The sequence below is a fragment of the Gopherus flavomarginatus genome, chromosome 6 (genome assembly GCF_025201925.1).
Source record: "Gopherus flavomarginatus isolate rGopFla2 chromosome 6, rGopFla2.mat.asm, whole genome shotgun sequence".
Classification (NCBI taxonomy): Eukaryota; Metazoa; Chordata; order Testudines; family Testudinidae; genus Gopherus; species Gopherus flavomarginatus.
This window is the reverse complement of record NC_066622.1, coordinates 134,516,708-134,535,499: the sequence shown is the minus strand read 5'-3', so window position 1 is coordinate 134,535,499 and position 18,792 is coordinate 134,516,708. Positions and strand designations below refer to the sequence as shown.

General features: G+C 39.7%; 1 protein-coding gene across 8 annotated transcripts in view; it reads right to left on the bottom strand.

Annotated features, from left to right (window-relative positions):
- CFAP43 (cilia and flagella associated protein 43) overlaps nt 1-18,792 on the bottom strand; it is a 91,485-nt gene that overhangs the window by 52,689 nt on the left and 20,004 nt on the right. For 6 of the 8 annotated variants that reach the window (XM_050957957.1, XM_050957962.1, XM_050957959.1 and 3 more), the window contains 11 exons: nt 18,177-18,239; nt 17,386-17,462; nt 16,428-16,559; nt 15,283-15,399; nt 13,742-13,822; nt 10,603-10,751; nt 9,245-9,348; nt 6,156-6,296; nt 3,881-4,050; nt 2,648-2,800; nt 1,792-1,922 (listed from right to left, as the gene is read on the bottom strand). In XM_050957957.1, coding sequence (XP_050813914.1) covers nt 1,792-1,922; nt 2,648-2,800; nt 3,881-4,050; nt 6,156-6,296; nt 9,245-9,348; nt 10,603-10,751; nt 13,742-13,822; nt 15,283-15,399; nt 16,428-16,559; nt 17,386-17,462; nt 18,177-18,239 — 1,318 coding nt within the window. Of the gene's footprint in view, nt 1-1,791; nt 1,923-2,647; nt 2,801-3,880; nt 4,051-6,155; nt 6,297-9,244; nt 9,349-10,602; nt 10,752-13,741; nt 13,823-15,282; nt 15,400-16,427; nt 16,560-17,385; nt 17,463-18,076; nt 18,132-18,176; nt 18,240-18,792 lie in introns of all 8 variants that reach the window. The other 2 variants (XM_050957965.1, XM_050957961.1) reach the window with 2 other exon arrangements.

Below are 18,792 nucleotides of genomic sequence, written 5' to 3'. Positions count from 1 at the left end.
CAGCTGAGGCCTCATCAGTGCTGAGTAGAGCGGGACAATTATTTCCCAGGTCTTTCATACAATACTCCTGTTAATATGCCCCAGAATGATATTAATCTATTTTGCAATTGCATCACACTGTGGACTTGTATTCAGTTTTGAGCCACTATAACCCCCATATCCTTTTCAGCAGTACTACCACGTAGCCAATTATTCCCCATCTTGTATTTATTCCTTTGATTTTAACTTCTGAAGTGTAGTACTTTGCACTTGTCTTTACTGAATTTCATCTTGTTGATTTCAGACCAAATTCTCCAATTTATTTAGGCCATTGTGAATTCTAATCCTGTCCTCCAAAGTGCCTGCAACTCCTCCCAGCTTGGTGTCTTCTGCAAATTTTAGAAGCATATACCCCACCCCCTTATTCAAGACATTAATGAAAATGTTGACTAGTGCCAGGCCCAGGACAGACCCCTGCAGCATACCACTAGATAAGTCTTCTCAGTTTGACAGCGAACTAGGCTTTGAGTATGGTCTTTTAACCTGATGTGTATCCACCTTATAGTAATTTCATCTAAAACAGATTCCCTAGTTTGTTTATGAGAATGTCATGTGGGACGATGTCTAATGTCTTACTAGCAACATACAACATAAATCAGCATATCTCAGGTCTACAGCTATCCCCCTATTGACTAGGCCAGTAACTTTTCCATTGTAACCTTTCAACGCTTCTCATGCCTTCTTCTAAAGCTTCGTTACAACCACGTATTATTGCAAACAGCTAAGTAAACACAACTATATCACAAGTTCTCAAGCAGGATCAAGTTTTTTTATGAGTTACAACTACATTTTCTTTCTTTATAACTAGACGGAATGGGGATCCCAAAGCTTTTTTCTGTCGCGATGTGGGGTCACACTATGGGAAAGGCCAAGGACCAATGAACTATATTATTCTGTCTTTAAGTTTTTATTTGTTTTAAGGCTGATAAAGGGGTCAGATTTACAGCACTGGAGAATGAAGTTCTCAGAATGGATATGGCATGGTTAGATAGGATTCTATAACAGTATATTCAGGGCTGTACAAGACAGAAATATTACAACAGTTCCTGCCCAGAGATTTTGTAGTCTAGAAAACAAAGGACAGACAATACGCACTAGGAGATGTGGATGCCCAAGATGTAGAGGAACTGGTAACTATGTGTATGTACATAATCGTAATGATTTTATATTCTTAATGATCTGATGGGACAACCTCTAGGGTGAGAGGAAGGGAAGTCAATATCCGAAGCCCATTCCATCCTTGGCCTCTCTGGTATGACTGACAAGGAGGAGCATCAATATGTTTCTGTGAAACAACAATATCTCTTTGCAGTTTCCATCATGGGAAAGAAACCACTTTTCTAATACTTACCCCAGAATAGTCTAAAAATGGCCAAAAGCCAATAATGTCCTAAAAGGGGTCATTTTCCTTTTTAATTACTTTTATTCATCAAAGTCTATCTTCCCGGAGTTTTTTATTTTTGCCTTAAGGTGCTCTATATAACTAAGTCCTGAAGATAGTCCTAAACTTGAACTACAGCCATAGCTGGACTGATCAGCTTAGTCAAGTGATTTCAGCTGATTAACCGCCCAGGTTTGGTAATCACAGACTGCTGCTGTTAGGTTGTATACTATCTGTCTGTACAGAAGACAATAAAACTAACTTTCACATAATAAAACAGATTGCCTAAAGCTTTTAACTCCATGCAGAAATTAGTGTGCTTTGGCACCAGTATTCATATAATCAATATAATCAGTTAATCTTATACATACTTCCATTTCAGGCATACAAGGGTACCATCATCCACGCCATTGACAAGTATGAACTGGCCATCCAATGAAAATGACAAGGATCCAATTCCCTGTACTTGGTAAGAATGGCAATGCTCCTGCGCAACTGTTTCCTGAAAGAGTTACAGAAACAATATCAGGCAGTCAGGAGCAAATATGTTTTTCTATAGGAATATGTCACTAAATTCAGTTAATAGGTCCCCTTGTTTAAAATACTCCTTTGTATTAGGATAAAACTTAATCTCAAATGTCATTAAGGAGTTTAAAAAAAACAATAGAATGTGTGGTTTTAAAAGGGGGGCCAAGTTTTGACTCAGGCCTTGGAATAAGCTCCTAGGGCTGAACCATTAGGTTAATTTCTCAGATGTCTGTGACACATAGCAAAATTATCTACCAGAAGGTTTACTGTAGAAGAAAATAAGCAGCAAATGATCACACACACACACAACCTCTGAAAATAAAAACATCCATCATAAAAATAAACATCAGACTAGTCAATTGTATAATACAATTTCTTTTTCTCTTCAAGTGTAGCACGTCTTTTTCTGTAGCAATTTATATACACTGCTACCTTGATATAACGTCATCCGATATAACACGAATTTGGATACAATGTGGTAAAGCAGTGCTCTGGGGGGGTGGGGCTGCGCACTCCAGCGGATCAAAGCAAGTTCAATATAACACAGTTTCACCTATAATGCGGTAAGATTTTTTGACTCCCAAGGACAGCGTTATATCGCGGTAGAGGTGCATTTGCTTTCATTACAGTGATCCATACAGTAACTCCCATCTGCTCTGATCAACATAGATTTAATGAGACCTGTGCACTGATGCCTACCAAAGTAACAGCATCATGGATAAACAATACTCCATCCTTAGCCACTGATGTCAACAGCTGGCTGTTAGGTGACAAATGGAGGAACCCTGGTGCAAATTGGTTGCTTGGAATCTTCTTCTCTGATAAAGTAACTGACACATCTTTCCAGGTTTTCTGTAAACCAAACAAAATACAAAACCGCAATTGAGATGATGGAAGTATCAACAGCTGGCCATATAAAACTGAGTGATAATGCTGGCAGGTACAAATAGCTTGTTGGATTATCTTTTACCTATGTTGCCATTTATAAGAGTTATGTGCTGGGGTTGGGGGGTGTATCATGGCTATGCTGATAATACGTTATCTCACCCTCTCTAGTTGCAGAAGGGGACATAGTAGACGTTTTAGGAGTTGCAATCAATGGAGGTGCCTGAGCTGGAGCCCCTCGGATTAAAAGTGAAGAGCCTGTCAACAAGGCTGTCTCCATGAGGATTCTCTCTCCCACTTAGCCTGAAGTAGCACAAATCTGTTGATCCTCAGGGCATATTAGATAAAAGAGTCCATCTCTTTCCCCAGGGTTTTGGGTTGGTCGGGAAGTGCAGAAGGTTGGTGTTTGTGGGTGGAATAGGGTATTTTTGTGGAGGAGGGGGTTGAAATTTTCACTTTTGGATGATTCTTTTCTGGGTTGGGGGAGCTTTTTGTATGTTTAAAAATATGTGAAAAGTCACCTAGAGTCCTGGACATGCACCTTTTCATGTGTCCTATAGATCCAAATAAACATTGCAGAAATCTGAAATTGGCTCAGTCTCGGGTAGTTCTGGATTACTCAGTCAGAAATTATGCAGATTGACTCAGAATAGCGAGCAGCACATTCCCTAGACATCCATGGATTCAGAGGCCCAATGTCTAGTTCTAGCTCTTGAGAAAGAATTGATATTTGAAGTACAGGTGTCAGCCATTCTGCAGGCTTGTACCATTTTAAGAATGCTGCCACATTGTGGTCACTGCTCTGACGTGCTGATCTAATGCCTGTGATACATACTTCTGAGGTTAAGTACTGCAGCGAGCACCATGTAGGTACCATATAGGGTTGACCTATTTGACCTTAAGCTACTGGAGAATGATGCAATTTGATAGGTGTCAGGGATAGGTAGAGATTTTGCTTACTTGCCGCTGTGCTCATGCTCCTTATTTCTTGTGCTGAGAAGATTACAATATTTTACCTCCACCCAAAAAGCAGCATCAGAGAAATACCTTTTTGGCAAGATGGTATTTACAGATGAAAGGTGCGTGGTTGCAGTAGCCATACACAATGTCATCTTTCTGTCTGACTGCTGAGGACAGGGGGTAATCTAGTTCGTACTGGTGCTTCTGAATGACACGGTTCTTTAGCATCCCTCTTTCATCAATACACTCATCATTGTCTACAAGATTGAAAGAGACAAGATGGAAGAGAGATCACTGATGCTAGAGCAGATATTTCACCTTTAAAAATAAAATGGTAGTTGTGGAAAACAGAAGCAAATTTTAATGCACCAGCTAATCTCGGCAGAGAGAGTGGGTGGTCTAATGTTTTGAGCAGCAGACTAGGAGTCAGGAGTCTGAGCTTTATCATTGACTCTATATGACCTTGGATAAGTTACGTAAGTCCAACTTTTCACCAGGGCATCTCCATTTTTTGATGGCCCAACATGAGACACCTATAATAGGGCTTGAGTTTCAAAGGATGTGAGCAGCCCCCACTCCAGCTGCAGCCAATGGAAGTTGCAGGGGGCCAGAACCTCTGAAAATCAGGCCCTACTTTAAGTGTTTAAAATTGGGCACTCACAAATGGAGACACCCAACGTCAGTGAACATTTAAAGAAAATATTGGCCTCAGTATCTGTGCCTCAGTGAAAATAACTATGTAAAGTGTAGTATTAACAAGTTCCTTTTAGAATTTAGATTTAAGTGATAAGAAAGTCTTGCACCATATTTTCTTACAACTTTACATAATAAAGCCTTCTCCAAAAAAGGTTTTGCTAACAATTCATACATAGACATAAATCGAATGACAGCATTGTGGCACAAAGCCTCATTTTGGCTGTGACTGCATATCAGGCCTGTGATATACTCCTGGGGTGTGGAGGATGCTTGACAGAGTACCAGCCTGCAATGTGGTTTGCTTAAACTAATCCACTAAAACCCTTTCATGCCCATTCAATTAATTTTCAGTTTTTAAGAAAAATGTGATGAAGAATGTGCATTTGTCTAGAACATTGTCTATATCTTTTAATTCATATGTACATTCAATCAAGGACTTGATCAGTCTTTTCATTCTGCATCCAATTCTTGGAGTCTGTGGTACTGGAAAGAAGTGACCTGCTTAAAAAATGTAACTTCGATGATAGTATGCTGAATTCCACAAAAAAATGCATGAAACTCCTATGGCCTATATTGTGCAAGAAGTCAGACTGATGATTTCAATGGTTCCTTCTGGCCATAACCCCCCCGCCCCCGGCGCCCCAAGAATTTATGAGCGAAATGACAAAAACAAAAACAAACCAAAAAAATCACTCGTATTCCAATGCTGAGCATTTTATAAATGCTCACATAGATAAAATAAGGCTGGGGTATATTTTGAGAACCAGGGCCGGCTCCAGGCACCAGCTTTTCAAGCACGTGCTTGGGGTGGCAACTTCAGATCGCAGCTTTTTTTTTTTTTTGGGCTGCGTGGGGCAAAGCCCCTGGAGCCGGCCCTGTTGAGAACTCTTTTTGGATGGTTGTTCAATTTACTGAAGCCTTAACTTCCTCCCATTCCACAAATCACCAGTTTTCCTTTCAATGTGATGCCTCAATATGTGCTCTGCTGAAAAATCTATGACTGCAGAGAACTAGGGCCAGATCCTCAGCTGGTGAATGGAGCTATGCTGATTTACAATGGCTGAGAATCCTAAAGTCTGCCTATAAAGTAAGTCCTAGTTCCCTCCCGCCCTTAATGCTGTTCTTTTGTGTCACACCATGTTTCTTTGTAATATTCTTAAATTAGGATACAAGTCAAGATTTTTAAAAAATTGTTGGGTTTTTTTGCTATGAACTTTTATCTAGTGGTGCTGTGGGAAAGACAGTCATTATTTACTAATGTATTAACCTTGGACATTTTCACTATTAAGCCACCTTGAACCCACAGTAATTCACTGAAGGACTGGTGAGATTAACTTTTCTCTTCCACCTTCCTCTCCTTCTGCTGCCTTATGGACATCTCATTGTTGGGTGGTGGTAATGTGATACCAGAGGTAAATTACCATTCCCTCGCATCTTTCTTGCCTCCCGCATGCCTCAATTTATTTGCATACTGCAGTACTATTTTGTTAAATAAACCAGCCGATTAAGGGAAGCCTACACACAATCATACTAGAAATGATACACTGGGAGGGTGTATAGAGTAGATAGATAAAACAGATTAGAGCAGTAGTGCTTTGTGCAAGGGACAACATAAGTGTACACGTGTCTCAAGGAATGTCACACAAGGAATATATTTCATTTTTACCTATTATGATTGCTGTAGGCAGACAAAAGATTTCCAGTCTTCCTCTTTTGATGTCTGGTGGACAAAGAAGTGCCATCACCTCAACTAATTCACTCTCCACGTCATATATTGCAGAAAGGCCTAGGACTTCACTGCTCAACACTGAAAGCAAATGGAGACCAACACTTAAGCCAGTTATTGCATCAAGTTGTATTTGTTCCTGTGGGGATCCCATGAGAAGCCCGTTGGGGAACGATGATTCAGAATGTCATAACATAATCATATTGCACTTGCACTTAAGTGACTATTTAAATTGAGAAAATCAGCACAGCTGGGAACTGATTTTCAAAAATACCAAATACCCACAATTCCAACTGAAGTCAATTGCTGCAGATGCTCAGCACCTGTGAATAAATTAGGCTTTTCATCCCACAGGAAATTTTGAGACTTAAGCTCATCTGAGAGGTTAAGCGACCTGAAATTTGAGCAAATTTTAACAATTCTGGAGAGATGCTGCTGATAATCACTGGGTGAAATGTGACAAGGCATGGAAAAGATCAGCCATCTGTATTTGGATTGTGATTATGCAAATTTTGATATTATTCCAGGGGATACCATTTTAGACCAAATCTAATTCGCAGGGATGTCACAATCAATGAAACTTTGTATAAGAGCTGTTGATTAATCCCAGTTAACTCACTTGATTAACTCAAAAAAATTAATCACAGTTAATCACAGTTTTAATCTCACTGTTAAACAATAGAATACTAATTGAAATTTATTAAATTTTTTTGATTTTCTACATTTTCAAATATATTGATTTCAATTACAACACAGAATACAAAGTGTACACTGCTCACTTTCTATTATTATTTTTCATTACAAATATTTTCACTGTAAAATGACAAATTCAATTTGTCTCATACAAGTAGTATAATGCAATTTCTTTATTGTGAAAGTGCAACTCACAATGTAGTTTTTTTGTTACATAACTGCATTCAAAAATAAAAATGTAAAACTTTAGAGCCTACAAGTCCACTCAGTCCTACTTCTTGTTCAGCCAATTGCTAAGACAAACAAGTTTGTTTACATTTACGGGAGATAATGCTGCCCACTTCTTATTTACAATGTTACCAGAAAGTGAGAACAAGGGTTCGCATGGGACTTTTGTAGCCGGCATTGCAAAGTATTTATGTGCCAGATATGCTAAACATTTGTATGTCCCTTCATGCTTCAGCCACCATTCCAGAGGACATGCTTCCATGCTGATGATGATCATTAAAAAAATAAGGTGTTTATTAAATTTGTGACTGAACTCAGGGGAGAATTGCATTTCTCTGGCTGTTCTATGCGCATTCTGCCATATATTTCATGTTACAGTAATCTCAGATGATGACTCAGCACACGTTGTTCATTTTAAAAACACTTCCACTGCAGATTTGACAAAACGCAAAGAAGGTACTAATGTGAGATTTCTAAAGATAGCTACATCATTCGACTCAAGGTTTAAGAATCTGAAGTGCCTTCCAAAATTTGAGAAGGACGAGGTGTGGGGCATGCATGCCAAACTAGGTGGGAATACAGCTTTCATACAGAATTCTTTCATACAGAATAGCTTATACAGTAACTCCTCACATAAAGTTGTCCCGGTTAATGTTGTTTCGTTGTTACGTTGCTGATCAATTAGAGAACATGCTTGTTTAAAGTTGTGCAATGCTTCCTTATAATGTAGTTTGGCACCCGCCTGCTTTGTCCACTGCTTGCAGAAAGAGCAGCCCTTTGCAGCTAGCTGGAGGGGGCTTGGAACCAGGGTTGACCGGAAGCCCCCCGTCAGCTCCCCGCTCCCATAAGTTTCCTGTGCAGCAGCCGCCCAGCAGGCTAATTGCAGGCAGTTCAGCTGTTCCTCCCCCAACGGCCAAGTGCTGCTCCTGCCCTCTGCCTTGGAGCTGCTCCCAGGAGCCTCCTGCTTGCTGTGCAGGGTGTGGGGGAAAGAAAGGGGTTCATGTCAGGGTGTTCCCCCGCCCCTGTTCCTGCCCCCCACTTACCCCATCTCTATAGAGTAGAGGGGGACACGACAGGGCTCAGGACAGAGGGAGCTTGTCGGCAGCAGCTGCTGTCTCAACTTGCTTGATCGCCTTAAAAAGGCAATGTACTTAAGAGTAGGGTCAGCATACTTAAAGGGGCAATGCACATCTCTCTCTCTCTCACGGTGTGTGTCTCTGTTTCTGTCTGACATGCTGTCTCCCCTCCCTCCATTTGTGCTGCCTTGCAGAGTGTGAGGCAAAATTAATGTGTTAACCCTTGAGTGCTCAGCCAAGTGCTAGTTCATCATTTAGCAGTAAAGCATTCCCTGGGAAATATCCCCCCCTCTTTCAGCCTCTGACTTCACCACCTCAACCAAGCTTAACAGTAATCATTGCTGTACACAGTACTAAATTGTTTGTTTAAAACTTATACTGTAGACTATAAAAATATAGTCATTTGTCTGGTGAAAAAAATTTCCCTGGAACCTAATCCCCGCTATTTACATTAATTCTTATGGGAAAATTCGATTTGCTTAACATCGTTTCGCTTAAAGTCACATTTTTCAGGAACATGACAACGTTAAGTGAGGCGTTACTGTATCTGAAGTTGCAAGTGCAGTACATGTGCACCCTGAGACAAAAGGTGTCCAGGTTATGGAGAAGCTCTCAGAATACAGGAATTAAACCTACAACAAACTCTGTAGTTTAACTGTATCTTGCAAAGTGTATTAATTCAGAAGAGTGTTATAGTTTGATAAGGCGGCAAACAAAGGACTACTGCACATCAGAGATTGTTGTAGAGTCATCAGAAAGAAGAAAAACAATCAATACAACAAAGTGGCATTTATCAGGAAAACATACAGAGCATCTTATAAAGAAGTGAAGTCATCAGCGCTGCAATCCTTCACCCCAATACCATCCTTGTATTAAAAACTTTAGTTTCTAAATAAGAGCATCTGTTAAAGAAAAGCTTTAGAAATCAATATTGCCACTATTCAAAACTATTACTAAAGGCACCAAGTGAAAATACAATGCAATGAATATCATATTAGAAAACTAGATATTATATTCAGTTACATATATTACCTAAGTATCCAAGAACCTGGAACAATTTTGAGGGCCGAGCATCTAAAATAAAGATATGTCCTTTTGCAGCTCCAGTTATGAGGTACTGACCACTCTGATCATATCTAGACAAAGCAGAATTCCACTTAAATACAGTTTTTGTCCATCACAGTCTAATCATAGTATTTCACTTGATACAATTCAACACAAAAAGCTGAGTTCTGCGCTGAGTTACACTCATGTAACCCTACTGGTATCTGTGGGGTCCATACTATAACAGAGATTTAGCCTGTAGGATTTACTTGGCTTGGGCCTGACCCAAAGCCCATTAAAGTCAATAGGGGCCGTTTCTATTTACTTGCATGGGCGCTTGATGTAAACCTAGTAATATTACACAATACTTTATTTTAGTTACATTATAAAATCTTTCGTTCCTTTTAATTTATCTCTTTTTCAGACTTCTAACCAGCCTTTATATACTATATGCTCTGTGTCTCTATACATATTGATACACCTTTAAAATCATTTCCTCAATATATGAATTGTTAATGTTTTACTTTAGAGATAATAATGGAGATGTCACATCTGATCCCTCAAATAACAGTTTTTTTAATGTTTAACAAATTCAGTATCAACCCTATTTATTAAAACATTAAAGTAGATTAATGATTATCTCTACTGATCACTATTAAATATTGACATTTTTTGAAATCCAACAATATAAGATCCCTGGTGCTAATTGTATAGGCATAATTACATTTGTTAAACGTTAACAAAATAATAATAAATAGTAATAAAAACCATCCATCATGTGAGAAGCATCAGCATTAAGCATCAGATTTGAGATGTCTCTATTTCCTGGAACCACAAGTCTGAATCACTGCAGAACTGATTCACCCCTTCAGCCTCCCAAGTTAGATATATAATTACATGGAACCCAGTGTGTGCTGGATCTGTCAGACAGGACCTTATATACTAATATATTTCCTGTTTTTTGTGGCATTTTTAATAAGAACATGGGTTTATTCCATTGCCCTCAACCAAAGTCCCGCCCCACCTACTATTGTGTAGTGTGTCTGGACCAGCTGTCCACCTGCTTGTTGTACTCCAACTCTAGCAGAGGTGCCTTCATTCAATAATGAAGTGATTACTACATGTCCGTAGTTGTAAGCCACTTTTGGATCCTACAGGAGGATGAGCACCATAGCATGTTATTTTGTCATCCATAACTCTTTTCATAAATCTAGTCCACAGTGTCTCATCTGACATGCACAACTCTCTTGAAGAACATGCAAAAAAGTACACATAGATTTCTTAACACACACATTGTTTAGGCTACCTGCTGAGAATACCCCTGCCCGCTGCTACTATATACTTACTGCAGATGGTGCACAGGTAAGTCGGAAAGAAGAACTCTGTGGACCACACGTGGCGTTTCAGCTTTAGTAACATCAATGAAATAGATGTGACCCACTTTGGTCCCAACAGCAACACTATGTGAGGAGGGGCAGCAAACCATAGCAGTTGCCTAGTTAAACAGTAAAATACACTTAATTTTGTCGCAACATCTTACTATGCAACTTGCTCTATCATGCAAAGTTCCCTCACATCTGAAAAATAGCAATAAGTGATCTATGTAAAGAAAATATTGACATAATCAGGGTCACAAAAAAAGGTCCATAAAAAACATTATGCCCCTTTTTCCCCATGAATGTACTACTAGATCCATAAAGATCATGCCCATTCCCATCCTAAGGTTTATACCCTCCCACCCTCAAGGCCCTGCATCATATCCACAATCAGTCAGTGTCCTTCTAAATGTATCAGAGAGGTTGGCTAATGAGTAGAGCTGGTCAGAATTTTTTTTGCCATCCCATGAAAAATGTTGAGATTTCAAAATAAAAAAATTCATGCGAAATCAGAACCGCCGGGGCATAATGTTCAGCTTGCCCAGCACTTCCAGTCCAGTTCTGGGACTCAAACCTAAGCGCCCTGTATAGAGGTCCAACACATTAGTACTAGGCCAATGCAAGAATATGCAACAATTTAATTGATATTTGAAGATCCTATTAATGCAAAAAGCAAAAACACAGTTGTAAAATAGGAAACATTTTAAAATCAAAATTGTAGTTCAGTATGTGGGCTTTGGTGCACCATTAGCAGTGACCAGATAGAGTAAGCAGAGACTCACAATGAAGGCAAAGAACTTAATATTCTGCCCAGTGAGTAGATTAATTTTTGTAATGGGTTAAGTAACACTTTCTTTGGAGCAGTTCCTGTAAATGGGTAAACAAACAGTTCATGCAAGAAGTTTCCGACAGGGTGACCATATTTCCCTATTTTATAGGGACAGTCCCGATATTTGGGGCTTTTTCTTCCATAAAGGCGCCTATTACCCCCCACCCTGTCACGATTTTTCACACTTGCTGTCTGGTCACCCTAGTTTCTGAGTACAATCAAACCATCAGACCCTTTGCAAGAGTCAAGGACTGTTGGGGCAAAGATGCTACAGGCTTGGTTTAAATTAAATACCAGGAGAGAACTACACAAGTAAAAATAATAAACATAGCTATCAAAAAGAAAAGTTGGACTTGTTGATTATAGTGTCACAGTATTATCTTCTATGATAAGCATTATACATGAACTTACACGATTTGCAACCTGACTCGCCTGATATTTTTAACCTGAGACCCATGCAAAATTATGGTGCTATATAGCAGCTTTTAAAAAGAGCAATGTAAAATGGAATTATTCAAAAAGAAATTCAGAACAAATCTAACATACACAGTTGTGTTTAAAGGAAAGGAAGTGTTTTCCAATGTTTGGAACATGGGACTTCTAGGTTCTATTCCTGGTGTCTAGCACAGTAAGGAATTTAGGCTGCCAGGCCCAACTTTTGAAAGTATTACGCAGTTTTTCTTTGAGGATGAGGACTCAGAAGTCAGATATAGAGTGATCGTTTTGTGAAAAGTCGTCACCCACAGGTGATGTGGTGTTCTTGTCTTTTATCATTTTCCCGTATGAGTTCATTTGAGAGCATAGGGATTATCTGGTTTCACCCAGATAATTGTTATCGGGCCACTTAGTGCACTGGATGAGGTACACCACGTGTTGAGATAGGCATATGTGGGGTCCATGGATCTTGTCGGTAAGGGATGTTTTGGGCACGTTTCTAATAGACCACTGGCTTGAGATTTTGGCATCTCTACAAGAACATTAATTAATTAATTGTTATTATCAGTGATAGTGGTACTTATTTTCAGTAGCAGCCACTCTGTATATATGCTTCCCAGACTGAAAATGAAGGCAGGGTCCCTACCTAGAGGGTCTTTGGATCAAATTAGTTGATTCAACATTTTTAAATTAAAGATGAATGGTAAAGTTGGTTGGCTGGTTTGGTCTTTTTAAAGACCAAAACACTTTTGTAAGGTTTCAAAAGAGTCAAAATAACCATTGTTCAAATGTAAATATCACTGTTTTGTATTTTAATTACAATCTTGAGAGTCTAATAAAGCGGGACTGGAAATTTTGGTCTCTCTGCCAGAAAGCATAGCATGAAACAAAGGTCTGAATTCAACACTAAATGCTATCATTCTTTGGTTATCAGCAAAAATTTTGGTTATTCTTTGCAAAGAACAGCATTTCTTTTGTTAACAAAAACTCCTTTTAAAGTGTCATGAAATCCACAGAGGTTTCTTCATGCATAGAAAGTGTTTTTCTCTGCATGAGAATTATTAAGATCCTGATCACTAAAGACCATGTGCAAAGGCTTTTGTCTCAAAGCAAATATGAAGCCTTTATTATTAATAACCTTTCAGGATTATCTTAACTAAAATAAGAAAAATTTTAATATTTTCTTTCCAGTGGCCTACTTGCTAAAGACTTTCATGGAACAGTTCAGCTGAATGGTGGATAAGGCTAGAATACTGCTGATGAATGGTTTTCAGTTATTTTGTAAAACATCCAGCTGGAGTCAAGTGAAATGCACTAGCCGTTCCTCTGCTGGTGTAAGTCAGCACAGTCCATGAAGTCCCCATATTTTACAGATGGGGAAATTATGGCACAGAGTGGTGAAGTGACTTGGGCAAGGTCATCCAGCAGGACAGTGGCAGAGCAAGAAATAGAACCAAAATCTCCTGAATTTCAGTCTAGTACTCTATGCATTAGACTAAACTAAACCTGAAGGGACTTCAGGCTTTTTGCTATGGAGGATCCCGGGAGCACAGAGCTGAATTGGGTGCAGTGACTGAAAGGTATTGAGGTACCACCACAATCAGTGTTTTAGAAATTATTTTCTTTAAATCATATATAAAATTTGGCCATCTTTGTAGTTGTGGGACCAGGGTTCGAGATCCCTGTATCCAGGAGATCTTTATGATCCACTGGGCTTTCCAGAAACAAAAGTTTTCACCACTATTAAAATGGTAAATCTAAGGCATATTTTGCAAAAACCTATTCATATTTTTTATTTGTTGACTGAAAAAGAAAAGTTAAACCTAAATTTCCAATAATCTGTACCTGTGTATTCAGGCAGAGCTTGCTTATGAAAGTTCCATCCTCCAGCAGCCAAACATGCACTTCCCCCGAAATTGCTACAGACTGTTGAAGAAGAAGAGACTGATTAGAGCAGAAAAAATGGACAGGAAGGTTAGTGGGCAGTAGCTTTCTATGGAAAATTAACCAGGCTGATGACTGGGCATAGCAGGTAAAAAGATGCAGGTTTAGTTCTGAACGATCACAGCAGTGTCACACACACTGCTCTTAGTCACGTTCCTTTAGGAGTGCAGCTATACTGGGAAAATTTATAAGCATTTTTGCACCAGTGCAGCTCCAGTGATGGTGCTCTGAGCAGGATTAGAGGATACACTGGTAACATATGTGCCTGATCTATACTAGCACTTCCACCTCCACCATTCAGCCAGCAGTGTAGAAAAATGCTCACAATTTCCCCCGGTAAACGTGTCTGAAAAAGAGGACTTGGTCTTTGGAAAATAAGAGATTTATGTCATAAAAATGCTCAGCACCTTGAATCTAATGATTTAAATCTTTCGAGTACTGTACAAATATGAATGAATTAATGCTCATAATTCCCCTATGAGGCAGGAAAGGATTATCATCTCTCTGCTAAAAATGAGGAGATTTACACAACTGATTCATCAGCACCAGGGCCGGCTCTAGCCATTTCACTGCCTGCGTGCCTGCGGATGCTCCACCAGAGCTGCGGGACCAGCGGACCCTCTGCAGGCAAGCCTGCGGGAGGTCCACCGGAGCCACTTGCCGCCCTCCCGGCAACCAGCAGAGTGCCCCCCACGGCATGCCGCCTCAAGCACGCGCTTGGCACGCTGGGGCCTGGAGCCAGCCCTGATCAGCACCTCAAGGCTCCTTTATTCTGGCTCTCTGGGGACTTTCCTGGCAGGTAAAGAATCAGTGTAGCTGGCTGTACACTATCTCCTGGAAAAGTCCCTGGCACATGGGGAATGTGAGGGTGTTTTCATGATGAGCGAGGCATGGTCATAGCACTGCTATGCCCTAGCTGTGGAAAAGGCCCATGGGGGCTGTGGATAGCTTGGCACCGGATAGACTCTCTCAGGCTGCTCTAAATTTCACTGAGGCATGAAGAGGCCAGTGGGAATCCCAGCACAGGTGTGGTGGCTAGGATGCTAGAAAGCCACCTCCTTCAACTTCCATTCTCTGTACTGAGCCCATCTCCAGCAGTGTTATGAACTTGGCCCGTACAGAGTGACTTTTCCAAGGCCACACAGTGAATCAGTAGGAGTCCATATTAGAATTGAGCAATCTGTGGCTTAACCATGTTTCGTCAAAGAACGCAAAGCAAGAGACTGTTCTCAGCTACACTAACCTAGGCTTGGAATAACGCCACTCACTTTAATGGAGTTACTCTGAATCTACACTGATGTAGCCGATATCAGAATACGAGCCCTGGTCTCTGCAGCACAGCTGCTTCTATGCTATGTAGGTTGCCATAGCAATATTTTGGTTACCTGTTATTCCTAGCTGAGGATAACCACTATTATATAACAAAGGAGAGAGTTCCTTACCACACAATACTTGTTCCCCGGAGTAAGAAAATCAGCTGACAGGAAATGATCATTGCAAGCATCCAAGAGTTTGATGACTTCCTCATTCTGAGAAGGTTGATAGACATAGACTGATCCCTGACAAATACAAATGATAATCCATCATTTGGCTATAAAGCATTCAGTAAAAGTCCTCAACCACACCAACAAAACCACCTCTCTTTCTGAACTTTGCTCTTTAAACTTTTACAGATGTCTCTGAATTGAGGGAAAAGACTCAGCTGATACAAATCAATGTAGTTCCCTCAAAGTTAGCAGATAATTTCAGAAAATGACTGAAATTAAATTAAAGCAAACTCTATTTTTTTATTTCAAGAACCAATAAAATATTTTTAAACAAAATAAAACAAAATAATATGCCCTCAGAAAGGTTTATATCTGAATAGCTCAAGGCATTTGGGAAACATTTATTAATCCTCACATTACCCAGAAATCCTGACTTCCAATCTCTTGCTTCATCCTCTTACCCAGGGTATTATTTTTTCTCTCTCCTGTACTATTATGGTTTTCACGTTAAAAATATTAAAACTTTTGTAGAATTAAAAAAAGCCAACTAAAGTGATACAAGGACTGGAAAATATGATTTCGGGGGGGGAGGGATAGCTCAGTGGTTTGAGCATTGGTTTACTAAACCCAAGATTGTGAGCTCAATCCTTGAGGGGGCCATTTAGGGAATTGGGATAAAAATCTGTCAGGGGGTTGGACTAAATGACCTCCTGAGGTCCCTTCCAACCCTGATGTTCTATGATAAGAAAGAACATAAGTTTTCCTTTTCTGAGGGAATTGAATTATTCCCTTAGGCCTCAGTTCTGCACAGATTTATGTATATGGTTCAAGTGGTCCCATTGGCTTCAATACTTCTGTGTTGACCAGTAAATCACAGAATCATATGTAAGAGTCAGGTAAAAATTATATGGTACAATCCACCATCTTCAGAAGTCAATTGGTTTGTGCCTCTCACACACACTGGGTCAAATTCACCTCTGGCGCAATGCCACTGACTTTAGTGGGGTTACACTAAGGATGAATTTAGCCCAGTGATACTAAAAGTATCATGCAGTAGCAGATGTAACCTGACATGGGCACCTCATTACATAATACTGTACCTTGTCTGTTTCTACTAGTAATGTGTTGTAGTCAGGGGAGAAATCAAGGCTGGTTATGGGTTCTGATACATCAAAGGAATCATCCATCTGATAGTGTGTGCCTTTGATTTGGTAAAAGCGCACAATGCCATCCTAAACAGAAAAGATAAATGCAAATCAGATCTAGACCACTTATCCTAACCAGTTACAGCAAAACTTCACTGTGTAAATATCTAAGAAACCCTGTGGGAACAGCCAAGATGATTCCACTGATTCCTGTCATTGTTGGTCTTATTAACCTTTATCTTGTCTCTGTGTATGGGCCACCTAGACTGAAATACTGAATGATGCCAGACATGAAGAGAAACTAAAACGTTTCTTAAAAATCAAGACTTAAAAATAATTAAAGTTTAATTGCAATGGCTCAGATTCTGTTATCGGTTATATTACGTATCCCCGTTTGATTTCACTAAGATCGCACAGGAGTCACACAAGCTGAATTTGGTCTACTGGGTTTTTGTTAAACAATAAACTAAGACATGTATTGTTAAGTTATATCATACATAATGGTAGAGTGGACTTCTGGGCACAACACAGCTGGGCAGTTATCTTGGAAATTCTCTTTCTCCTCTTCCATTCTACGTCCATTCTAATTCTCTCCTATCTCTTTACAATCCTTTACGTATTCTCCAATGAAAAGCTCTTTGTTTGCTGCCTATCGTTGTTAAACACTTGGAGCTTACTCACTACTTGCTTGTTAGACTATGAAAAAAAGGACTCTTCTCCTCCAGATTTGTTGTCCCAAATCTTAAACAGCAAAGTATGTACAACACTAGAGAGACATTTCCTACTTCAACAGCTCTTTGCTTCTTCTCACTTCTGCTCCTGCTAGGGGTTCTGTGAGGGCATTTCACTCGAATATGCTTCAGTTTGGGTTTTCACACAATAGGCCTGGTTCAAGGAATGAGGGATGCCTTACACTTCCAGCTGCATATAGTCCATCCTTATGATATGCCATGGCAAGCAGAACAGGTTTTTGTGTTCTCCGTTTGTCTTCTGCAAAAGCAAAAACATAAAATAATGTTTTTGAAAATGGCTTAGCTCTTAAATATCTCATTGAATATACTGCTTGGGAAACATGACAGAGTGACAACCTGGGAGGCTGAAAAAAATAGCACAGGTACTCACGGGGCTAGTAATCTCCACACTCCCCAGCGATGTGCCTCAACCTTGATTTGAGAGGGATTACATTTATGGGTGAGGAAGTAGCTCAGTCTAGCAAGGAGAAGGCCAATTAGTGTCAGCTGTGGTTGTGGCTTTGTGATGTGGACATATGTCCATTACAAACTGAGATTATTAATTTATTTTGCATAGGCCACTAAACAGTCACCAAGACAAAACAGATTTTTTGTAAATTTCCCAATAGTAATTGAGAAAGAGTGCCTCGTACAAAGTTAGTGCTGTGTAAACAACAAATCATTTCCAGTGGTTCTAAACAAAATGTGGGGGCCTGAATCTGATCTTACATCAGTGTAATTTAGAATTAATACAAAACAAATAAGTCCAGTTTCACTGTCTCTGTTAAGGCTGTCAAAATGGCTTTCCATTAGTATCAAAAATTGTCTCTCACAGGCCACAGAACATCAGTATCCTTCTAGCCAATGCTCTACCTAGGATGGAGTTGTACTGACATGTATTATGACTCCCAGCAGCCACTGGTGCGGCCTTAAAAAAAAAACAAACAACAACTTCATTTAAACAAGTGAATACCTTCCTTTTTCAAACTATCGTCACAAAGAAGTGGAAAGGAATGAAATTTTGTTCGCCTTGGTTCTGCATAAAGAAAAAGAAACAAATTAAAGCGTGAACTATAGTACATGTACCTAATACGTGAATGTTGCATTAAGGGCTGGCTGTAGTCTAGTCTACTGAACACAGAGATAGGCATCAGGAGACCTGGGTTCTTTTCCTGTCTCTGCCAATTAATTCATCTGTGTGCCTGGGGGCAAATCACAATGTTTCTGTGGCTCAGGTACCCCATCAGTAAAATGGGAATAACAATCATAGAAATATATGATTGGAAGAGACCTCGACAAGTCATCTAGTCCAGTCCCTTCAATGAGGCAGGACTAAGTATTATCTAGAGCCTAGACCATCCCTGACAGGTCTCTGCCTACCATTTTGAGATGGAAATCAGTATATATGCTAATGCAAAGTGTTATTATTTACTTAGGTTCTCTTATTTGATTAATCTAGGAGACAGGAACTTCATCTACTCCAAAAATGTTCAGGTGAAATGTGGCAGCTGTTAAAGGGACTGATTCAACATGTGCTTAATGGGGTTTTTTTTATTCAATGGGACTTCAGCATGTGCTTAAAGTTGAGC